At 38.4% G+C, this 26,130-nt stretch overlaps 1 protein-coding gene across 8 annotated transcripts in view; it reads right to left on the bottom strand.

The window, feature by feature from the left end:
* CADPS2 (calcium dependent secretion activator 2) overlaps window positions 1-26,130 on the bottom strand; it is a 447,742-nt gene that overhangs the window by 109,811 nt on the left and 311,801 nt on the right. For all 8 annotated transcript variants that reach the window (XM_072964582.1, XM_072964580.1, XM_072964581.1 and 5 more), the window contains 2 exons: window positions 25,335-25,522; window positions 5,013-5,114 (listed from right to left, as the gene is read on the bottom strand). In XM_072964582.1, coding sequence (XP_072820683.1) covers window positions 5,013-5,114; window positions 25,335-25,522 — 290 coding nt within the window. The remainder of the gene's footprint in view (window positions 1-5,012; window positions 5,115-25,334; window positions 25,523-26,130) is intronic.

The following is a 26,130-nucleotide window of genomic DNA, read 5'->3' as shown; positions in this document are numbered from 1 at the left end:
CTAACACAACTAATACAATTCCAAATTCCAAGTGGGTAAAACACGCTCAAATATCTCAGTGTTTTGTCAGTTTGGTCTACTTGAATTTTCTGACTGCTCTGGTCAGAACTGTTCCCTCTCTAGGTTCAGTCACCACTTTGGGGTCTCTATTAACCACCTTTACTAACCACTATGAAGAACCTCTCTCATGTCGATTTACTGTTGCAGGGATCTTAACTCTCTCTCTTTCTTTGTTTTCCCCTTTGTCTTGGTAAATTGCATTTTCCAAAAAAGGGAATATGGGAAGCACATCTTTTGATGTCTAGCTTAATAGACACATTTACTAGCACAGTATTCTAGGCTGGAGATCATCTTTCCTCTAAACTGTGAAGTCACTGATGCACGGTTTTCTGGGGATCAGTACTGTTCCTCATACTGAAATAAAAGTTGCAGAAGAAAAGTATCTCTTTTAAAATTTTGTTCACTGCCTGACACATAGTAAGCACTTAATAAGTTACTGTAGAATAAATCAATGTTGAGAAGCCATTATGATTCTTTGTACTTCTAGATCTTCTCTTTTATCTCCAAGATTGTGAAAATTCATAAAAATGCACTCTGAGTATCTTTTTTAATCCACTGTGTGTGGTACTCAAAGGACTCGTTTAATCTGAACACTTCTGTCCTTTAATTCTGGAAAATTACTTTGAATATCTTTATTGATAATTTCCTACCTTAAACCTTAACTGTTTCTGTTATTATTTTTTATTATTATTATATTTATTATATATATTATATTTATAATAATATTATTATTTATTATTATATAAATCCCTGTTTCTGGGATTTATATTATTTATAATGATGAAATTTCTAAGCAGATCCTTCATTTCTCCTATCCTTGTACAGTTGCCCCTCAGTATCCGTGGGGGATGGGTTCCTGGACCCACACAGATACTAAAATCCACAGATACTCAAGTCCCTTATATAAAATAGTGTAGTACTGGTGGCCCCGTATATCTGTAGATTCAACCCACCCCACTCGATCTGGCAGGGGATGTGGAACCTAAGGAAATGAAGGGCCAACTGTACTTGTATTTTTCCATCTGTTCAACTCCCTGCCCCCTACTTTCTGGAAGGTTTCAGTAACTTAATCTTTCGACAGTGTGTATGTAGTTGCGTGTCATTTGCATCAGTTTCTAAGAGCTATTATTTGTTCCCTAAGGTTTTTTTTTTCTTTTTCTTTTTCTTTTTTAAATACATCTTGTTTTTGTTTTATAGATGCTGTATCTTCTCAAACCTCCCCAAGCATATCAATAATAGATTCCCACCACCTCTTCCAGCATTTCCTTCTTTCCATATAACTTTTATTTTTTCCCCAAGTTCCTTTTTTGGTATTACTTGCCGCCCACAGTAAGTGCTTTCCTCAAACATCTGATGGCTTCACCTTGGCTGTCTGATCATTTTCAAAAGCGAGTTATTAAAAAACTAAATGGAAGCTATATGCGTCTAAGTGGGTATGTGTACCCTCTGGTCTTTGCTGAAGGGGAGTGTAGCTGGGTTACTTCACCAGGCGTCTTTACTGCCCACAGCTTTAGGTCTTTTCTCTTGGGCTAGTCAGAGTCCCAGGGGAAGACACTTCTACTAAGCAGGGAAGGTACAAGCCTGCCTGCCTGCCAGCACTTTGGGTGTCAAGTGTGTGAGCTGGAAGAAACCTGTGCGTCTCAGATTTCAGAATAAACATTTTTTGAATCACCCTGTTTCTGCATATAATCCCTAACTCCAACCGTGCTGACGATTCCTCTCCTCCTCCATCTCAGTCCGGGTACCCTCTAATTTTACCCTCCCCAGGGAATAAACCTGCAGTGCTCTGCCAGAAAGGGGGATGGGGAGGGGCCGCAGCCTGGCAGCTGAGATGGAAGCGAGATCTAGGGACTCTCAGTGCGTCTTAAGTAGATTTACTTACAAATCATCCTTCACTCTTAATTTCCAGAAAGGCTTACAACTGGCAATTCCTAAACATTCTGGTGATTTATGACATCAATCAGATTGCTTCTCTGTTTTCCTCACTGCCAGCTTATGATCCAGTTTTTCCTGGGTGGCTAAATTAGAAGCCATCCATTCACCTGACTTCCAAATTTTTTACTTATTTTTTTCTATTTTTTCTCCTCTCTAATCCTTGTTGTCCTTGTGCATTTATGTCTTTAGAAAAATACTGTTCTGCTGTTTGTTTAGGTCCCATGAGGAAGTCTTTAGCCAGAAGTTCCTTATTTATTTTTAATTTAGTTGGCCTTATTACTCTATCTGTGTCTTTGAAATCCATTTCTGAAATACAGTTGGGCCTGAATAAATAAATTTCTATACAAGAGTTATTAATAGGACTCTCTTTACTTCTTTAGTATGAATTGAGAAGTAATTTACGTTCTTTCTAAATTTTAACATAAGTGGCTAAGGAAGATCATTTGGCAGAATCCTAATGAAAATCTGCACAGACAATTTAAAAAATTTTCTAAGTTTGCCTATATGGATACCTCAAATTTCCTCTATTTTACTTTAATCCCATTTCTTCTTACCCAGTTTTCTATGGACTCAGGAGAAACAAACCTGGTAGAATTTCTACAAACTCTGTAAACATCAGAAGAAAATATAAAAGCCAGCCCCAAAAGTCTAGACCAGTTTATTTTAATTTGTATCTTTAGTTCATCAAAGAAATAAAACGAAAAAGAATTCTAGAGTACATCTTTACTGAAATTATTAAGAGAACTAGAGAGACAAAACTGGAAGAGAGGGGAATACACTATAATACAATAAATGATGTGGACAACCTTCATTCCGTGCCTCTGCTGTGTAGCTGGGAGCACTGTGGGGGGCGGAGCCCCCCGGATGACTCTGGCTAGGCTAACACTCGGTCATGGCGGTCCCTCTGCTTGTCAGTGACTGAGGATCTAGTGCCTGGGCTTCCTGTGGCCCCTGGGTTCGGTTCAGGACTGGGTCTGTGACCTATTTAGGGCAACTGAGATATGAGGGGTAGTTCGCTAGGATCTTCTATAGCAATGTTACATCTGAAAAGAGAGAATCACAGAAAGAGATGGCTTTTACTCCCTCCCCTCACCATGCTAGTGTGTATGGATGTGAGGCCAATGAAATCTATGGTCCTGCTACCAACCTGGGGGTAAAGCCATCCCATGAAGAAGGAGAGGCATGTGAGAATCACAAAGAAATGGAGCTCTGGCTCCTAAATTCAGCCTGTCTTGATGTTCACCCTACCTGAGACCTGCGTGTAAGTGAACATGCACATTTATTTGTCTGAACCAGTTTGAGGTAGGATTTTGCTACTGGCAGATGAAAGCACGGCTACAAACAACCATGGAGACATACAGTTACTGCCATAGAGATTCAACAGAATTATGAGCTCTGTCTCAATAATGTCAAAATCAGGAAAACTATGCATTGATTTTCATTAAACGACATACACAGCAAACTGAAGGATCTCTGCACAACCTAAAAGACAGTATTCTTAACGGCAAACGCAGAAACATCCGCTGTAAACGTAAAAGTCTTCTTCGTGTTTTCATTTTGTTTATAAACTAAAAATAAAATAAAATAACAAACACAAAAACAAAAACCCCAAACCCAGAATTCAATTCTGTCACGTTATTGAGAATAGTGTATCCTAATGTGAATCTATTAGCCTTTTGGGCAGAATAAATTCTCCAATGTGAGACTGTTCTGTGAATGGCATTTCTAAACCCAGCACTAAATGACTGCCCCCTTGCCCAGGTGTCATGATAAAGAACATCCCCCCTCATTCACTTGCCTTAAGGGTGTGGTACCAGCCCCAGTTAAATAATTAAGGCAGGGAAACGGATGCATAGCATATCCTATGAGAATTTCTTCCTTCAGGACCATTTTAAAATCACAGAGTCTAAGCTTTTCATATTACCAATAAGGAAACTGAGGCCCAGAGCAGCCATACACTGTTCACATGGCTAAATAACAATGTTTTCAAAGTGCTAAGGGGGAATATTAATTGAATTTATTTTTCCGTAAGTTCACGAGATGATTCCAAATCACACACCTGCAACATGACAGACATGCTATAAGATACGACACACTGACATCGAAAAATTTTATAGGCTCTGAGGATGAGAGTGACAGAAAAAAAGGCATGTTTCTGTTTTTTAACCATTAGGTTCTATTAAGCTAACTACAATCAGGGAAAAAAGAATATTATCAAGATATTCATCCTTCACCCTGCAAATGTTTCTTACTTTCAATACTTAATTTTTCTGAGCAAGAAACTGTGCTAGACACACTGTGGTCCTTGTTCTCACAGAATGTAAATAAAGGGATAACTAACGACTTAAGACATTTGTATCATTTCTCTGTGAGAGGTGAGTAGGGCTGATACAGATGATAAATGCTCAAAGACTTCAGCTTTTCCACTTTTTGTCGAAATAACTGAGAAAGGCTCCACTGTGAAGGTGGGACTTGAGAGTCTCCTTGCCTGGCGACAGAGAAGGGGAGGAACTGTCACCAGAGCTGGGGGAAGAGGCTACGTGGGGATGGGAAACACACAGGGCGAGTGAGAGGTTCAGTGGGATGGATATTGTAGGGACGTGGGACCTAGTGGGATGGATATTGTAGGGGGCAGGACCTAGTGGGATGGGTATTGTAGGGACGTGGGACCTAGTGGGATGGATATTGCAGGGGGCAGGACTTGTGGGATGGATATTGTAGGGGGGTGGGACCTAGTGGGATGGATACTGCAGGGGGGCAGGACTAGTGGGATGGATATTATAGGGCAGCGGGACTTACCTAGTGAGTCACGGAAACTGAATGTCAGGCTGAGAAGCAGACCACAGACTCAGAAATGCGGATCATACCCTATAGGCAATGCAGAAGCTACCCTATAGGCAATGGAGAAGCCACCGGTAGTTCGTGAGCAGTAGCAGGAAGACTTGATAAACATTTGCAGGGGTATTAGAGGATGGAGGGAATTAAGAAGCAAATATTTGTATCAATGGAGCATATACCTGAAATGGCTTATCTGATTCTCTAAAAGGGAAGAGAGCCTTTCCTTTATCTCCTCAAATCTCTCTTTTTCTTCCATTGAAACAGTTCCGATTCCATCAGGCCTGGGGGAAAAAAAAAAAAAAAACAGAATCAGTAATTTAAAGTGATAGGACATTTACGTTTATATATTTTACATCTTTCTATTTCCCTGGGGAAAAAAGCCAAATAATTAAGGAAAATGCCTCAGTCCACAGTATACATATTACTTGTGTCTATGGTGTACATTTATTGGAGATATTTTGTAGCCACTTGCTTCATATTTTGACCCGGAATAAATGGAAGAAAATTATTCTCTTTAGACAAGCTTCAAGGTAAAGGGTTACAATAAATATTTTCCATATCTACAGAAACAATGACTAGTCCTTGAGAATGTCAGTGAAAAGTGTCTTATAGTGATACCAAACATGTGACCAATTAAATATCCTGAATGGAAATATTACAAAAAATATGCTGAATGTAAGCTACAATGTCTTAACTGCTTCCCTTCCAAATAAAAATTAAGCTAATGTGAAATTGGAGATTTAATTTTCATTGTTGTAAGGAATAGAAATTTTGAATACACGTAGTGGTTTACTGCTCTTTTTTGGTTTGTTTAAATATAAATCAAATATAAATATTTGAATAAACACACAGAGAAGAAAGACCAGCTATTGCTTCAAGAGTTTTGTGTTAAACCAAATATGCTTATGAAATAAAGGTTAATTTTCATTAGGATTTTTAAAAGTAGCAACAGGGACCAAAAAGGTATCTTCTTTTACTAAGATTAGGATTGAAAATATAAAATAAATCTAATAGCTGGGATTCAGAATTTATTCACTATCAATTTAAGTATTTGGTGGTATAGCAGTCATCTAAAATTTTGAATATATGAATTTTAACTGTCCTTGTTAAAACAGAGAAAAAGATTTATTAAAACTCATATTCACTTTAAATACATTTCAACAAAATGAATCCTCTGTATTTTTTAATACCAATTATTTCTTCTCCTACTAACTTATTTTTCTGAATATTATAATTTAATTCTCAAAGACATCTTTGAACTTACTAATTTTTAATGTTCACGTATAAAACAGGTAGAAATGAGGGTTATTAAAAAATGGATACTTAAAATAACTTTCCCAACAAGATTTGTTGTTCCCACTGTTTTTCACACAGACATCTATACATATGTATGTGTGTGTTTGATGCTTGTAAACTAGTCAATTAGGGTAAAAGCAATTAATTTTAAAGTTATACCTGAATCATGCTGACATAAAAACCTTTTATTCGTATCAAAGCATCATTTTCTCCCAGAAAAAAAAAGTATCATTTAAGTCTGAGAATTTTTTTTCTAATTAGAGTCAATAATTTATTACATCAAAAAATTGCATGCTGTTTGAACTTATGCTTTGAAAATATTATTTACAATTATATTTCATTCTGGCCCATCAAAATACAGTTTGAATGTTGGACTGCAGAAAAACTAATGGCAAAACATTGGTCTTTCAAGTATTTTTAGGGAGGAGAAAAGAAAGTCTGGTTTTGAATTATAAAACAATGAACTAAGAGCTAACCCTAATGTTTTGTAATAATTTAATAATGGATTTTTTTCACATACTACTTCAGAGTCAGTTCCTATGGAGCAAATAATAGCACAGAACCCAGACTGTAACCTAAGGATAACTACTGTCAATGGTCACAAAAGTGAGATTGGAGAGTTCTAAACAAATCATTAATTTGGGAATTTGGGCATTTAGGCAAAAACTATAACTACATTACATTATTACACAGACAGCCTAAAAGGCCACATCACAAACTTGCAGGTGGTTATTTCACTAAATACACCTACGCAAACTTGATGAAAAAGAGCAAAGAACTTATCTTTATTGTTCTGACGACTGACATGTTCCTTTGGCCTTGCTCTCTGACAGGTGCCGTGTGGTTGTATTTGAGCGAATTTTACTGTTAGTTTTCAACTGTCAAAGGAGACTGTAATCCTCAGTGATAGGCACACCATCCTGTCATATTAAACTTCACTGGGACACATCGCCTGCGTGACTGAATGGAGCCAGGGGTTCAGGCGATGAAGACTGAGACAAATTAGTCAGAGGAATGTCCCCCATGTCAATTTCACTAAGATGAAGACTATTACATGCAGTGAAGGGCCATCATTTTACCGAGCTTATCACTAAATTAGGCTACACATCTTACAGGTTAAATACCTTTCATATTTTGGTCTTGCCCTTATTCACATGTTCTTATTTTAGTGGGTATATCAGACTATGCACTAAATATCAGGCATAAGAAGTGGCCTTCTGTATCTAAATATTGGGAATAAAAGGTAACTTTGCTGCAGTCAACCCTAAAAGCAACAGCTCCTTCTAAAATTATTCTTCCCAATAAACACAAACACTTCCTGTGTCATCAAAATCTTCTTGTCATGGTGGTTATTAAAACAAACGTAGCAATTTTCAAAGACAAAATATAAAATGTGCCTGGTACTGCGCTGTTTCGTAGGCATAACAACATAGGATGCTCACAGCAATCCTTTCTCTAGTCCCCAAGAGAGGAGGCTGTTGAGGCTCAGAGAGGTTAGGTGACTTCCCCAAAGTCACACAGCTCATAAGGACAGAAGCCTGAACTCGAATCTAGGTCTCTTGCATTCCACATTTGGGGCTCTTGGTGCCCATGCCTTACTGTCTTTCCTCTATGTTTTACCAGGAAATAAAGAGCAATTTAAAAAAAACCCTATTAAAAAAATGGAAGCTATATTTGAGATACAACAAAGGTGGAACTATTTTAAATATATTTATTTATATCAGACATTTTCTATATTGCTTGAGTAAAGCAGAGAGCTAAAATATCAATACAATTTAAAATATCTACCACTGGATCAGTGATTCAGTTAAAAAAGACCTTAACAAAGGACACCCTAAAATTTGCTCTTTCATACATTGATCATGTATACTTGCAGAAACCTGGAGAGATATTTAAACCAGTTAAATTTTATGATCGTGTATCTAGTAGACTCAGGGTAATAGAGTTTAAAATATTAACTATAAATAAAATAAAATAACTGAACTTTATAAGCTGTAGCCTCTTTGGTCTCACTCCTCTAGTCTTTTCTTTGTCAGAGTATGGTCGCACACTACTGTGAACCATCTTCAAGCATAAGTCATATCCCTGTAATGGCAACACTCATTGTAAAAGCCAAAGTCCATTCTGATCTCCTCTACCCCCTCACAGCAAGTCCCTCCACTCTAGCCATGCTGGCATACTATCTAGTCCTCAAATACAGGAAGCATGCTCTGCCTCAGGGCCTTTGCATATGCTGCTTCCACTGCCTGGTAGCCTTCCCTGGGCACACACATGGCTTTCTCATTCATTTCCTTCTCATCCCTGCCAACAAGACTCAGGATTAGCAAGGCTATCTCTAACTACCCCGTGTAAAAGTGTAATCTCCTGTTTCCACAGCCCTCTTTATTGCTTTCCACTGCACATATTGCCATCAGCCAACATGTGATATGTTTATTTGTTTATTGTCTATCTTCTTGGTGCTGTACCCCAGTGCCTAGAATTGTAGCTGGCAATAAATGCTAAAGAGATGAATGAGTGGTATATAGAATATAAAAATATCAGATATATAAGATTATAAAAATTCATGAATTAGTAATATCACTAATCTTATTATTACTTGTTAGTATTAATATAGCATACATTCTTTGAAATGTTTTTATTATATAACAGTAGGGAAAATGAGAAATTTTTTGAAAAGCAAACAGTAGCAGGAATTATAGTTAAGAATTCTGGGTAAAAATATCTCTAACAAAAGTCAGTGTGTATTTATTTACACTTAGAAGAAAATTTTGTGTTTATCTGCCATTTTAATTATTAGTGAAATAAATTGCTTTACATCTCAAGAATACAATTTTCTTCCCGAGATAATAAAAGTAAAAAGCATAATGCCTCTCTGATAAAAAGATGTTGTTAAAGTGTAGTTACTTAAAATTATAACAAAGCAGACTAGTTTTCTGACTGGAATGTTAACTGGGGTTTAACTCTATGGCTAATAATTAAATATTAAAGTGCTTCCAATGAGAAGGAAGGGTATGCTCATGTGCAAATGTTAATATTTTCATTTTTTCCTGAGGCCTGTAGTTTTGAACTTATACTATTTTAATAGAGTGTTCTGTGAAATAATTTGATTGATTGATTGATTGATTGGTGGGGAGGGAGGTAATTAGATCTATTTATTTATTTACTTTTTTTTGGAGGAGGTACTGGAGAACCCAGGACCTTGTGCATGCTAAGCATGCGCTCTACCACTTTGAGCTATATCCTCCCCCATGAAATAATTTTAACATATGAACAAAGTATAAAACACAGTTCCATAGTATGCTTCTTTTAAGTATGGATACTGTCAAATGAATTATGACATAGAACTTACTTCTGGAATTCCATAATAAACAACTAAACACCACGTGCAGTTGTGCCTGTGTTAACTGTACCTGAAAGACTCCTTAAAAAAACAGAATTGTATGAGAGAACTTTGTGCCACTGATGTTTGCCTAACAGACAGATCTTACATCTGCCTACAGGTCATGTTCTGTGTTCACAGAAACCATCACGCGTGTGCACATATATGCGCACGCACGCGCACACACACGGTATTTTTTCTGAAAGGCAGATTCATCCAAAAAATAGTTCCTATACCTATTAAGGTCTATACAAATTAATTTCACCCAATTCCCCCATGCACTAAGTGCCTTTTATAATTTGTGCTTTTCATCAATCTGGCAGATTAGGCATTTTAAGGCAAATAGCTCCTTCCTGTATATCTGACATCTTGTCATGATTACCAATTCCTTCCACAAGAAGTGCCACAGACACTCCAAAGCGAGAAGGGTGTTTTGGAAAGACAACTCCGGAACAAGAGGGATACACAGTACTACCAATCCATTGTCTATGATCTCTGATGGCTTTGGGGACAGTTCAGATAATAAGCTCATTTCTCTGAAGGCAAAGGATGATTGCATTATATTTCAAGAACGATCTGAGAGGAAGAGAGGGTACAATTGGGTTGCAGAGTCAGGTATTTGAGAAAATATCAATGAGGGAATCTGCCTAAATGTTCAGCTATGGACTAACCTCGTGGCTTCACCTCCCTGGTTCACATATTTTGTAGTCCTTTTTTTCAGTATAATACAACATTTCAGAGGCCTGTGAGAGCAATACAGGCTAATTTTGTCATGTTCAATATCCATTTCACTTGGATGAATTTGAGCAAGAATAACCAACTGGCTGTCAACGTATTTTAAGGAACAATGGTTCTGTGACACACTCCATCAAAAAGGGTGAAACGGCCCACGCATTTTTTTGAACAACACAAACATGAGACCTTATTGGAGGTCACAGTATGACCATGACGTCTGAGAAGGCTGACAGTAAAAGAAATCTGTTTATTTTTTAAAAATAGTACATAACAGAATTACTTAGTCATGGGATCTCCCCACAATCCCCACTTAAAATGCCCCATTAGTGCCATGAGTATATATTCTATTACTTAGTGAAAACTCTAACATCTTCTGTGGTTATTATCTCAGTCGTTTTTATCATCGGGACAGCTTCTAGAGACTCGAAGGATAAATGTGCCCTTAGTTTTATAATCCCTGGGAGTCAACAGTGTCTGGAACAGAGCCCGCAGGAAGTTTGTGGGTTGAGTAAACACACCAGGAGTTACCATTGTATGGAAAACTGGTGAACTGATGGGAAAGATTTCATCACCCCCTCCCTCCCCAGCTCTTCAGGGGAAGTTCGCTTGTCCTGGCCGTTCGGTGGTTTGCGGTAAAAGGTATTTTGCAAGCATCGAGTGGGCAAATGACAAAGTTTGTGGTACTTTTGAGTTTCTTATGGGCTTCCTTTCACCTGCCCCCTCTGACAAGGAGCACAGGACATCTGAGCTTCCTCAGAGAGAACGCGAAGGGGAACGACTCCTGGAGGGCAGGATTTCTGAACTGTCAGCCCTGCCTGCAGCACAGCAGGTAAAAGTCAGTTTGCGTTTCATGCATTTCCCACCAATATCCATTTGCGAACAGAATGAAAAAAAAAAAGAGGAAGACACAGCATGAGAATAAGAAACACTAAAAGATGAGGGAGAAAACAGTAATCTCTCATTTTTATTCCCTAACCTGTAATACCTCCTATTGTTTCAAACAAAATGATATATCGTTTGGATGGTCATATAGTACATAATCAGTGTCCTTCTGTTTCCCTGAAATTTTAGATATTCCGAGAATGAAATTAATTCTACCTCTATACGTTTGTTGAAAAAGGAGAAACAGATGTTCTATGAGAAACATCTTGGAAATGAAATTTACAAATTGTATTCTTTTCTTTTACCAAACCCTCCTCCCTCTTAATACTTCCCATATTTGAATTTCCTATTGAATTCTATCTTCTTTGGAGGTTTTAGACACTTCTACAAAAAAAAAAAAAAGCAGGAATCTGACACTATGAAGGTATGTGATCTTGTGACTTAGTTTTTGTGGTTAAGTTGTGATGGACAGACAGGTCAAGGGCAGTTATCAAGGTGTTTGGTAACTGGCCTCTCCTGGAACCAAACTAAAATCACTCCCCCACACAATTCTAGAATTCAAGAAAAATAAAATATTGAGAGGATTTTTAAAATTAAAGTAAAGAGGATTAAGGTTGATAAGTGTTCTCTGATACAATATTACATCTACCCGATACCTATTGTTATTATCTTTAAAAAATAACTTTTGTAAAAGAAAAACTGAAGGACTATATACACATCATAATTTGGGAGAAGAATTCAGAAAAACACAAAGACAAAAAATTTTCTTAAATGCCCCTATCAGAATTAACTGGTAATACCATTTTGTAAATATAATTCCAGTCTTCTTTCTATAAATCTATACATCTATTGCGTATTCTGATTTACAATTTGATTCTTTTAATGAAGTGTAAACAATTTCTCAATCACTTAAATAATCTAATTATATGCTTTTTAACAGAATTATGATATTTCATCAGGTGGATGTACCATAATCTATTAACCCAATATTCCATTAGTAAAAATTTAGACTTTTTCCCTCTATTTTTTCTACCATAAATAACTACTGTAATAAGTAATCTTGCACTATGTATTTTTAACCCGTCTCTGATTGTTTCCTTGGGATAAATTCCTGAAAGTATGTTGCTAGGTTAAATGGTGCTTTGAACTGTACTGCTTCCCTAAAAATTCATATGTTAAAGTCCCAAACCCCAGAATTACTATAGTTGGAGATAGGGCTTTTAGGAAGTAATTAAGTTTAAATGAGGTCATAAGGCTGGGACACCAATCGGGTTGGACTGGTAGCTTTATTAGAAGAAGAAGAGTGAGATCCCTTTTTCTCTCTCTCTTCTATAAAGAGACAAAGAGAAGACAGCCATCTACAACTAGAAAGAGAGTCCTTCCTAGAACCCAACCACACTGGCACCCTGATCTCAGACTTCTAGTCTTAAGAACTGTCAGAAAATAAATTTCTGTTGTTTAAGGCTATGGTGTTTTGTTATGGCAGTCTATGGTATTTTATTACGGCAGCTGAGCTAAGATAAATAAGATGATATTTTCAGGCATTTGACACATATTGCAAAACTGCTTCTTAAAAAAGCACTTATCAGCTTATACTCTGACCCATAGTGCATGAAATTATTAATTTCCCTCTAACCTCATCAACTGTGGTCTTTATCAGTTTTTAAAATCATTTTTAATTTTATATATAAAGAAGATATTTCATTGTTTTAATTTATTAATTTCTATGTTGTAAGATGACACAATCTTGCTGGTTACATGGGGTCTTTCCGTGGGCCATGAAACTTACTGCATTTGATTCATTAAGAATATTTAATCGTGAGCTCTATTTATGAAGTGTCCCAACATGTCACCTATAAAATTTGTAAACAGATGGTCTAATGTCTTTCATTTATTTACTCAACAAATATTTATCAAGTACTGGCCAGGTCCTGGGAATACAATATAAGCACAACAGAAATGACTGTTGTCCTAAAAGAGTTTATAATAGAGACAGGTATAAAAAAGAAAAATCAGACATTAAGTATACATTGCATTTAAGAAAAGCAAAAGTAAAAGTTCTGATGTAGTTTGGATTTTGGGTAAAGATTCAGTTTGGGAATGGTATTTAAGCTGAGATGCAATGGATGAGCAGCAGCCAATCAGGTTGAACCTGAAGCAGAGGGGTTACAGAGAGGGTCCCAGGAGGTCCTCCATAGAGACGTCCAATTTTTGTTTCTCAGAATGCAAGGTGTTATCACGTGATTTCTGCTTAAAGTATAGTAGACTGACTTGATGCTCCAAAAATTGCTCTTCACTACAAAACACCTAAATGTTAAATAAATTATACCAAAGGTACTGTTAAATGTTATGCTGTACTAATAACAAAGTTAAAAAAAAATTCTCCCAAGGGCAGAAACATAAAAATGAGCTGGAAACTGAAGCCAAAGTAGGGGTGAATGTGAACACCAGGGCTGCCCTGGGGGCAAATGTTGATTTCAAGGAGACTCTACAGCTATGCTGAGAAGAATGTACCTCTTGGTCAGAGACCTACTCTGCATGGGCTGCTGAACCTGAGATGCCTGCAAAAGCTGGAGCCCTCGAATGGGCTATACTATGAGAGAAAGGATGGGCCAGAAAATAAATATTTTTGCAAAGTGGAGCAAACAAGGAAATCTATCTGTTTCTACAACATCTGTAGACTGAGTGAAAAGAGTCTTTCCTGAGAATCTGTACCACACACCTGACCTCATTATGCTGGGTACTACTTGTACAATTGAGGAATCTCCAAGTTGGAAAATAAAATAGCTCCAGTAGCCCTTCCTATCACCAAGTGAAAGTAGAGCAAATTCTTTTAGGAAGAAAGTATTCTTAACCCAGGCCTTGCAGAATATCCACAGGTTAATCCAAGTATATGTACCTACTACAAAAAACTGCCAGCACAATAAGAAAACAGTGATGATGGCAAACAAAAAATCAGCAGAAAGAATAGATATAAACACCTGGAAATTTTAGTTATTGTAATGATCAGAATATAAATAATTATAGAAAGTCTAAAGAAATAAAAACCAAGAAAGGAATGAGACATTCAGAAATGAACAAATGGGTTTATAAAAGAACCAAAGAGACTTTCTAGAACTAAAAAAAATTAATGATTGAAATTAAAAATTCAATGAGTAGGTTAAAAAGCAGATGTCATAGTTGAAGAGAGAAATGAAGAAGTAGAATAAAGGTTAGCAAACTGCAGCCCACCACTTGTTTTCGTGAATAAAACTGTATCAGAAGACAAGCCACACTCATTCATTCACATACCGTCCATTGGCTGCTTCTGCACTACAGTTAAGAGGGTCAAGTAATTGTGACAGACACCATATGGCCCACAAAGCCCAAAACCTTTACTATGTTTACCATCTGGCCCTTTACAGAAAAAGTTTGCTGAGTCCTGAACTAGAAGACAGAACTGAAAATACTACGTAGAGCACAACTGGAAAAATAAGCAAACAGAATATACATTAGAGACATTAAGAGAGATAGAAGGTAAAATGCCTAATACATGGGTAATGGTCGTTTTAGAGACGAGCAAGATTGGAGGAGAGACAATAATTCAAGTGACAGCAACATTCCAGAACTGGTGACAGACATGGATCTTCATATCCCAATCAAGGTCAGGTCAAAGAAATTTGCACTTACCCAGTATTAGGGCAGATGGATCAGAAATCCACAAAAATCCCAAATAGAATACATGAAAAGAAATCCATATGTAGATATATTACCATAGTGAACCCACAAAACACAAAATCATCTTAAAAGTATCCAGTTAAATCCCCCTCAAAAGAATGGTCACTAGATTGCTGACAGCCTTCTCAACAAAGGAAGCCAGAAGGAAATGGAGAGCGATGTTCAACGTTCTGAGAGAAAACAGCTGTCAGTGTAGATCTGTATACTGAGCAAAATTTCCTTTAAAAAAATGTGGATGAAACAAAGATAATTCCAAATAAAAGTTCACCACCTATAGGTGTTCCATTATAGAAAATTCCAAAGAATATACTTTAGGAGAAAAGGAAAGCAATTTCTAAATCTAGGCAAGTACTGAGTAAAAGATAATAAAAATAATACCTAATTTTTTAAATTAGAAAACAAACAAGGATACAAATAAAATAATAGACAGTATAAGCATGTGAGCCAGGAAGTGGGTAAGGGGAGTGGAATGTTCTAAGGCCTTGCACTCTTGAGAAGGATGGGAAATGTGCTGATTAGCATAATATTTAAAATTTTAGCAACACACATGGTAAAATCTCAAATGATGGAAAATGTAAACCACTGAGTGGAAAAAATAAATAACCAGGATGAAACAAAAAAGAGGCAAGAAAGAAACAAAAAGTTTATAAACATGAGCCAAAAAGAAAGCCCAAAATAAAATGGTAGAATTTACTGACATCGAGACATGTGATAATTGTAGATGGATAAACTGACTAAAAAAACAGAAATTAAATCAGAATCTATTTTGATTTAATTTTTGCTATTTATAAAACATAAGAATGCAGAAAAGCTAAAAGTAAGAACAAACATATCAGACAAGTACCAAACATATCAGACAAACATATCATACAAATATCAAAATACACAAAGCAAAAATTGGTAGAAGGAGAGGACGAAAGCACATTGCAGCGGCAGTTTTCCGCTCACCTTGGTCCTAACCCCACAGATCAAGCAGGCAGAAAGTTATTGAGAGCCTAGAAGATTTGAATTACACGACTCCTGCTTGCCCTACCAAGCTACAGAATATACATATTTTTTCAAGCAACAGGAAACGTTTACAATATTTAACACATAATTGGCCAAAAGGAGCCTCAAGTTATGAAGAATCAGTATCATGCAGACTACACTCTCTGAACACAAAGAAATCAGGTTAGAAATCAATTCTCAAGAAAATCACCCAAAAAGATTCACTTTCCCGGAACTTTTAAAATATACTCATAAGTAACCCTGTTTCAAAAAAGAAATTATAATGGGAAGTTAGAATTACTTAGAGTGAATTTTAATCGAATACATGATCAAATTGCAGATATGTAATAAAAGCAATACTTAGTGGAAATTTAACCTTAAATGCTTATTATAGAAAGGAAGAAAAGCTGACAAGTCATAAGTTAAACAGCTAATTTAGGAATGTAGAAAAATAATCCAAGAAAGTAGAAGGAAGGAATAATAAAATCAAGGACAAAATTTAATGAAATGTTTGACTACAAAAAGGGGAACCAGGGAGCTTTTAGGGTGTGGAAGTGTTCTGTATGGTACTAGGTGGCAACTACATGAACCTACGTGTTTGTCAAAACCCACAGAACTGTAAGAATAAACGGTAAAAAGAATGAACTTTGCTGTACACAAGCTTAAAGAAAAACCCCAACTATGTTAACTAGGCTGTGGACAGATCCCAGGACGGAATGCATATTGTACAAGTGACTCTAACTGTATTACATGACAAAACCTCACTAAAGAGAGTGGGGGAGAAAAGAAGGTGTCATACTGAACTGTGGAAAACAGTGTTTTAATTGGAATCTCTAAGGCCAAGGACTAAAGGACCTGTACACAGTGTACTCTGGTTGGCAAATTTTGAAACTGCTTTACACGTATACAAGGGTTGAACAAATAAGTAAATGGATGGTGAATTGTGGAAGCCAAGTTTCTGACTGTTGAAGAGAGAAGTTACAAACAAGCAAGAAAGGAAGGCTAACATGAGCTGTGTGGTACCAGGCTAGAGACGGAGACATCGGTATGAACTTGTGGGTTAGTATACATACATATCACCCAGCTGTGTCCACTCAGAGGGCCTGGAAGCAATGGCATGCCAGTAGCAATGCACACATCCATCATCCCAATCTTGGTTTCTAAATATCATTCTCTAAGAAAAGGTACCAAAGCTCTTTGGAGAAAGGGCTGATTCTAAGGCTGAGGCAGGGAAAAAAACAAGAAGTAGTTGAAGCATGTTTTAGTGCCAGAAGGTAAGAAAGTGTCCTGGCAAAACACAAAAGGATGGGGCATATCAAAGGGAGTCAGCCTGAAAAAGCTGTCAATGGCTAAAGCTAGAACAATTTGAGTAACAAAGAAGTTGTCCATCAGATCGTAACCCAAAGTATAGAGTAACTATACACGAACCCACATGGATGTAAATAAGTGGTTGACCAAATACACAGGGGAGAAGAGACAAATCTTCCCTGCAGAAGAATTCCAATTACTACACGTAGCCAGTCCTCCCTCCAGAACGTGGGGTTTTAATTCCCTTCTCCTCTTGAGTGTGAGTTGGACTTAGTGACTTGCTTCCAAAGAATAGCATATGGAGACAGCAAAATAATGTCTTTACAGTGGAGAAAGCTGGCAAAAACTACCTTAAGCAAGGGATCAAGGTTAACATGACCAGTGAGTAATGTCTTGTGGATAACATGTAACCTCAGAAAGAATGAGATGAGAGAGCATTTTATTTCTTAAAAAAACCTATAACCTCAATCTAACCATGAAAATATCAGAGAAACCCAAATTGAGGGGCCCCTGACAAGATATTTGGCCAGTGCCTTGCTATACTCTTAAGACCATGAAAAACAAGGAGAGACTGAGAAATGGCCACAGATCAGAAGAGACACAAGGACTAAATGTAATGTGGTGCCCTGAACTGGATCATGGAAAAGACAAAAAGGGCACAAAAAAAGAGAAACAGACAAACAAAAAACCCAATAGGCTCGTCAAATCCGAAAATGGCCTGGTGGTTAGTCAATAGGAAAGTCCTAACAATGGTCTTTTAGTTTTGACAAATGTGCCATTGAATGTATGATGGTAACATTACAGCAAAGTGAACTATGGAAGCTCTGTACTATCTTCACAATTATTCCGTAAATCTAAAGTTATTCTAAAATCAGAAAGTTTATTTTCTAAAACAAATTAATAAAATGGAAGACAAAGAAGCAACGAAACTTAACAAAGCCAAAAATTGCTTCTTTGGAAAGACCAGTAAAGTTGTCAAACTTCTGGTAAGATGGATTGATGGGGAAAGAGAGACAGAAGGTGAAAAAAAACAATATTAGAATAAGGGGAGATATTTACAGATAGAACAAAAAGTATAAAGAGAACAATTTGAACAACTTAATATCAATGCATCTGTAAACTTCAATGAAATGCCTTATTTCCCAGGAAATCACAGCCTGACAAAGTTCATTCAAGAAGTAAATGGAAAGCCTGATAGTTCTTTAACTACGAAATAAACTATTGCAATAAGTTTAAAAGCTTTGCACATACAGGTCCCCAAGATCAGATGTTTTTAAAATTTTTTTAAATTTAATTTTAATTTTTTCAAATAGGAAAAATACTTCTTTTTATTGATATATAGTTCATTTACAATCCTATATTAGTTTCAAGTGTATAGCATAGTGATTCAATATTTTTATAGATTATACACCATTTAAAGTTATTATAAAATACTGGCTATGCTCTCTGCATTATACATGACATATTTGTATCTTGTTTATTTTATACTCGGTGGTTTGTGCCTCTTCCAGATGGTTTTAAAAATGAGTTAGTGATAAATCTTTTGAATTTTATACCATACAAGTGGGAAAGCTCCCCAGCTCATATTATATGGCTACACATAACCTGGGTCCCAAATCCTGACAAAGCAGCATGAGAAAGGGAAAGAGCAGGACTACCACGTGCACCAACATAGCTCTAACAACACCTAAGTGACTGGCAACAGTGATGGTAAATGGTTGGGAGAGACATATATGTAGCTTTTGGATTTTGATTGTTTTTATGCAACAGCATCACATATTATGTTCTTTAGAAATTTCAGTATGCTAGAAAACTACATGGAGATGCAACTCAAGACCCCAAACTCTTTTCCACACTTAACTCTTGATGCTAAGAGGCTCTAAAGGTCACAAGCTTGAGAAAAGCAACACCAGAAGAGTAGCTCTTGCTTCTGTTCACTGTTACCTTGATGTATATTCTAAGACATACTGACAAATCCCTGTGCTTTGTCCCTTCCTCAGTGATTTACCTTCAGTAAGCTCTTTCAAGCGTTGTTTTAGAAACATCCAGGAGTTGTTTGCTGTGAATGAGTGGTGTGCAGGGAAAACAGTGGAAATTGATTAGACCAACTTGGTAACTATTACCTGCAAGTTTTAATCTGGCAACGAACCTAGCCTGGATGATGGGGTATTTGGCTCCTGCTTTTGGCTGTGTCTATGCCACTGCCCCATTAGGCCCACCACGTTTTCCAGAAACATGAGAAGCTGAGATGAACAGGGGGTATGGGAGACCCCAGAACCTCACCATGGCTCCTTCCAATGATCATGGACAGTAGGTGAAGTGAGGCACCTACTCAGCGCTTTTTCAGTCGCCTCTTCCTGCTTGACACTTGCCTAGAGTCTGCAGCTCTAACGACACTACCAAAGTTCACTTCTGCATGGTCAGTATTTACAGAGTCATTCCCAAAAGCTTATTTAACTACTACATTGTACGTGAAATATCACCACTTGATAGTTAAATGATATCTTATCATTTATGAAGTGTTTACATAATCTTACTTCACCTACTCTGAAACCATATCAAGTAGGCAGCATTGATATTATTATTCATAAGGAACAGATGGGGAGACTGAGGCTCAGACAGGATCAACTGCTCAAAATGAAATGGCTCATAAGTGGCAAAACCCGGACAGGAAGACAGATTTTCTGACCCCTGGCTCGGTGCTGTTTTCAATATGCGAAGTCTCTCCCCACATTGCTTACTTTCTGTTCTTGTCTGTCTTATTTTGAAAGGCATCATTATCTTTAGGACTGAACTCCAGGTTGGGTGGAGGTGGATATTACTGTTGGGAGAGTGGGATTTGTTCTATAGTTTCTGATCGAATCAAAAAAGATTCCTCAGTGGATATTTAAAAGCCAGGCATTGACAACGGTCCCTTCCATCTTGCACATGTAGCACATGGGATAAAATCTGTCAGATCAGCCACACTATGTACGTTCAGTCTTGCTATGACATTTCATCCGGTTGCACACCTGTCCCAGAAATGAGTCAGTCTCTAGATTTACAATGGGCATTTTTGATATTTATACTCAATTTCTCTAAGTCATGTATTGACTAGAATTAAGAAGTGGTAATGAACATTCTTGATGAAACTATTTGGTGCAATTATCTCTGATTTTACTCAAAAAATGCATCCTTGTCTCCAAAATTAGAGGCAGGAAGTTGAGGCATGATTTCTGAAGTGATAGGTAGGAGGTAATATCATCATCTCTGAAGACGGAGGTACGGTGATACGATGACTCGACTGATGCCCACAAAAGGTGCCTACTACTCTGTGATATGCCCCGGAATGCACAGAAAATAGGGATTACTTTGTATATGAACCACAGTCATGCTGTATTCCCTGTGCCTTGTTCTTGAAAGCTAGCACATCTGAGCTGGCTGCGGCGTTGCAGCTCTAAGATGGCCCTACTGAACCAGACAAGAGTCAGTGACTACATTGCGTTATCTTACATTTAACAGGCACATAAAAGCCCTTTTGTGTTGCTGCTTTAGTTTCTCCACCCTCAGCCTGACTTACAAAACCAAGATGTCTAACCACGCGTTTCAACCTAGAACTTTGCCCCGTCGTGCATTGTCTCTGAAAGTCTCTTTTGTCCTTCCCGTTGGTCTCGAGCGGCACTAAGGCTGAGCGAGTGGCTGTGTTGTTCACGGCCGTGCGTGGCTACCCTGCTGCAGGAGTGCGTCGGTTTCTGTCCTTGACTCACTTCTTGCTTTCTTCTTTTCTTTTTCTCCTTCTTCCTCAGTCTTAGTACCAGCCAGACCTTTTCTGTTTAACTCCACTCTTTTATCCCTGAAGCACTCAGAGTGCTATTCAGAAAGGCTGTGCCCGCACCGAGGGAACACACCTAGAGCCCTCAGCGCTGTGTCACAGGATGCGCTCCTGGAAACGATTCAGATCCAGACAGCGCTGCTGTCCTTCGCTTCCGTCGGTAACAAAAGGCAGCCTTCTTTCCTTTTGAATTTTTTTTTAACATTTTTTATTGATTTATAATCATTTTACAATGTTGTGTCAAATTCCAGTGTTCAGCACAATTTTTCAGTCCTTTTGAATTTTTGACAGAGGTAGTTCAGGTAATGAGCAAGACGACTCTTTGAATGTGTCTTGACAGATGGAAAAATGATCATAAAGAGAGACCGGGGCAAACACTGTAGAAGAGTCAGACTTGACAGTGACGGTAATTTTAACGAAAGTCTGTGTAAATATCAGACGCCACAGACTTGGATGAGAGAAGCTTATTTCCACAAGGGGAGCTTGCTGAAACTCAGAATATTCTACCAGCAAAGACACCGAGAGAATAATTACATACACACTGAAATAGCTCCACTTAGCATGAGGCATTGTAGCTCTACCTACCTATTTTTCACATTTCCCCTTCTCTGGCAATGTACATCCTTGTGGCTGGCTGACAAAGGCAAACCTATTAGAATAACAACTAATCAGTACTGAGACAGTACTTTCTAATTAACCAGTACCTTTACCTTACTATTTCCCTTTTTCCACATGAGAATGCCAAGATTCAGAAAGGTAAAGTGATTTGCCCAACACGGGTCAGTTTGCAAATTTCAGAGCCAAGATTCAAGTAGAGATCTGTTGCCCCTTTGAATTCCTTCAGTGTGACGGCGTGGTGTCTCTGAATGGCACCTGTTGGACTCTTAACATGATAGGAAACAGCACATCGTTCAGCTTATCTTGGAAGACTTGTACCTTCAGCTGAGTTTCAAATTTCCCTAAAACCTACACTCCCTTTCTTTTTTCTTACGCTCCGTGTGACCTAAACGTTGAATCAGAGCCTGACTCAAAATTCTGTTCTAAAAAGCCACCCAGAGATACCTGAATACATACATATTTCAACCTGGAAAGTGGGTTTGATGTGTAATATTAACTGTAATATATGCATAGACATCTAAACATACCTTGCATTGCACTTTACGGTGGGCCATCATAAGGAAAACAATAGTTTACAGAATAGAAGTAACTATGGCAACCTATAGATTCAAATCAGGCTGCCTCTGAGGCAGTGGCAGCAGCTCCCAGTTGCCTCAGTAACTTTCCATTAAAACGTGTCTCAAACACACACATGTTGGGGAGGGCGCACATTAGCTGAATTTCTGCTTAAGGTTCTCAACTTAATTTTACCTTTCTGTGTTAATGACTAAAGCAATCTGATCACACAGTACTCTCTGGGTCTGCAACCTTCTTATTCTTTAGCATTTCAAAGTGCTGCCTAACACTGGGAGGCCTAGCTTTTGCCACCCATTGTTCAGGAGGAGTTAAGACAGTCTGGCAAGGTAAGAGACAGGTTTACCACAGTGGTCCCTCACTTGGACTGTCAAAGAATATCCATGCTGTTGTCCTGACTGTCCCCTGCTTAACCTGCTTCCCACCCACCCCAAGATTTGCTGAGTGCAGAGGGTTTAGCTTGGGGTAACAGTAGGGCTGAACTCTGTAACACACCCCTCGTTTTGAGGCTGAGTTCCATAATAAGGTGAAAGGCCGAATAGATTCTGAGATTAGGACCAGTCTTATTTTACGGTAGCGTGAGAAAAGGCAACAGTGGGGATTTCAACAGGTACTTTTTCTTGGACCCACAATGTGCAAGGTACTGTGTTGAGGTTTACAGAGGATAATAGGTGAATGAGAAGCAGTTTTTGCCTTCAAAATATGATCTCGTACAATAGAAGCAGCCGTGAGCGTGTGTATTTAGTATACAAGTATAGAAGATAGAGTTTGTAACTACAGAGAAAAGGTTTCTTGTGTCTGACTGCATCAACAGGAGTCTTCTTCGAGGACTTTTGTGACACCTGACTGTGAAAAACTCAGAACAAGAGAAACATTACAGGGAGGATTAACAGGTTGTCTGGGGCAAAGATTATGCAGAGAAGACCAGGACTTCCGACTGGGTAGCTAGAACGTGACAGAACCCTGACACTGCAGCTTGCAATTTATTTTTAATTTATTAAGGAAACAACAATCACCGAAAGGTTTTGGAAGGGAGTGTGGCGAAAGTTAACCTGTCATTTTGAAGGTGATTGCCAGACGACGGTGGGGAGGAGAAAGCAGTAGAGAGACGCATAAAGACAGAGAAGCAAGAAAAAATGAAGGTCAGAATTAGCGTAGATATCGTGGAAATGGTAAAAGAGAGACACATCTGAGAAGCGCTGTAAGGCAGAATGTTGACATTGGCAACAAAACGGGGCTAGGAAGTAAAAGGAAAAGAGAAATGAATGGGCCATTAATGGAAGTGATATTAACAGAAATAATAATGTCATGTGTTCACTCATCAAATATTCACTGAACACTTACTTTGCGCCAGGAGTGTTAACTTTTTTCGTCAGGAGCTCTGCTGGGAGCTAAAAGAGGTACCGCAGCTGGTTTAGTGAGATGATGGATTTCACTTTAAACTTGGGGAGTTTAAAGCGTCAGCAGAACGTTCAAGCTGCCGGTTGCAGAGAGAGATCTGTCACTGAGGATTATAACTGGGTTGCAATTATCTGTATAAAGAGAGGTCACCATTGAAGCTGTGGGAAGTGGCAAGATCACCGAAGTAGAATTTTTCACTGAAGTAGAAAAATTCTCAGAAAGAAGAGGGCAAGTTCAAGAACAGAGGTGAGGAGAAAACCCTATACCTCACATGGGGTCTGGAGAAACAGGAACTGACAGCCAAGGGACGGCCAGAAGAGATTATAATAGTAAAAAAAAAATAAGAAAGAGGAGAGCCCAGAGGGCTGCACCCGGTACGAGGAGCGGCACTGAAAGCAGCACAAGGATCTTGGCTTTTCCACAGCACCGACTCTCCCGTGAGAGGAAGGAGACCGAAGCTGGAGGAGAGGCTCCTGGGTGAGGTCCTTCGGCCACACCCATTCCCTGCAGCCTCCCTGGCAGGTGAGCAGCTGGGAGCTGGGAGCTGGGAGCTGGGAGCCTGACGCCAGCTGGGGAAAGGGTGAGAGGAGTTTGGTCGGGAAGATAAGAGTATCTTAACAGGATAATAGGACTTAAGACAATGTAAACTATCCCTTAACATTTTTTTTTTGACCATTTACAAGGGTAGTTAATTCTTATCACAGCTTGTGACTTCTCTTATTTTTATTTATTTACCTTTTCAGAGGGGAGTTAACTAGATTTATTCATGTGTTTATTTTTTAGAGGAGATACTGGGGATTGAACCCCAAACCTCCTGCGTGCTAACAATGCTCTCTACCACTTGAGCTATATAGCCTCCCTTCACAGCCTGTGACTTCTGAGAGTTACCGTCTTCTGTCTTTCTGATAGACCGGGCAGTGGAGACACAACTGGACGCAGAAACTTGTCTTACCTCTCCGAGTCAATAAGGATCACCACTCCGTTACGTTGTGAGGCTAGGGGATGCTTAGGCTTGTGGGAAGAAAGGAAATAGAAAGAGGGAAAGATGGATAATGGTGGAAGCATGATGAAAAAGGGGATGAGATTAAGGGGGTCCGCCTTTGTGGGAGGAGCCCTGTCTGGTGAAGGTTCCCTGGAACAAGATTGAGAGAAGTGAGCGAGTCACATGGAGAGATTTTTAAGTTCAGAGGTATCCAGTTGTGGGTGTCTGCATTAGGTGAAATTTTTTTCCCTTTTGGTAAAGCGAGAGGTGAGGTCACTGGCTCAGAGACCAAAAGGGGACATTCGTTCCTAGAGTGTAGATTAGGGAAGGGGCTGGGAGGAGACTCTACATAAACTCATTGCCTATCTTGCTTTATCAACGAAAGCTTATTCCACAGTGGAAAAGCAAGAATCATTAGGTACATACAAACCTATCACAAGCCCTCCCCAGACATACATATGCATTACAGTAGAAATACGGAGGACACTTGAGCTTTGCAGACCCTACTGCAAGGTGGTACGTCAGAACTAAAAGGCAACTTCTAATCTCACAGCTATTCTCCCTCTGTGTTTCAAGTGGCTTTAATGGCAAAAAGAAACATAAAGTGCAGCCAACCTAAATCAACAGCATGTTGATGTACATTTTTCCTTTGTGGGTTGTTTTTTTTTTTTTCTCTCTCTCTCTCTCTTGCAAGAAGCATTTGCTATTTAAAATCTGTTACTAGGTGATCACGGTAAAGTACATTTTTCTCTCTTCCCAAGTCAACCCTCCACATTTCACTGCGTGTTTGCAAGTAAAAAAAAAAAAAATACCTGTTGCCGTGCACGTGAGAGGCGCAGAATGCAAAGCTGTAATGGAGCAGGGTTGGGTCAATGACAGCACCATTTTCTGAATGTTCCATCAGTTCTGTCAGGTAGCAGAGATGTCTGTGACAGCCCCTCACGCCATAACGGGCACAGTACTCATCTAACACAAAGACTTGGCCAGGGCTAAACCAACCCTGCAAAAGGGAAAAAGAAAAACAAAAAAAGATTTTGCTTTGCTGTTGGCACTATGAGGCATTATAAGCAGAAGCTGCATCACAGTGTCTCCTGACTTTATTTTATTAGTATGTTTCATATTGTTTTCAGGAGAGCTAGGAGCATCAATCTGGGAATGGATTTGGAACCCTGGCAACAGTACAGACCTCTCGTTACTGCCACAGTGAGCCATGGGCAGTGTTCTTCTCCACTGTCACTCAAAATCAAATTTTAGTCACAGCATTGAAACTGTCAGTCACAAAGAATGACATTCCAAAAAAACCTTCAATCTCTATATGAATCAATTAAAGAGAATACGGTAAAGCAGACATGCTAGCTGAGATTGCCCGGTTCCCAAAAGGATATTACAAAGTAAATAAAGAGAATTTCAGTAAGTCTAGCAGGGAAAACATGTGCTATTTGGGGATTTAAATATTGAGGATATTGTTCCCATTTTATTGTCCTTTTATGACCAATAGAACAAAGTTAATGTTTTATAGGCGTAGTTTCTGTCTCTCTTGAAATGAGATGTTAGGGTGGGGGTGTGTGTGGACTAAAACAGTAGGCAGCCTGCTTGGCTAACACGGGA

This window comes from Vicugna pacos, chromosome 7, assembly GCF_048564905.1.
Source record: "Vicugna pacos chromosome 7, VicPac4, whole genome shotgun sequence".
NCBI classification, from domain to species: Eukaryota; Metazoa; Chordata; class Mammalia; order Artiodactyla; family Camelidae; genus Vicugna; species Vicugna pacos.
This window is presented reverse-complemented; position numbering and strand designations above follow the sequence as displayed.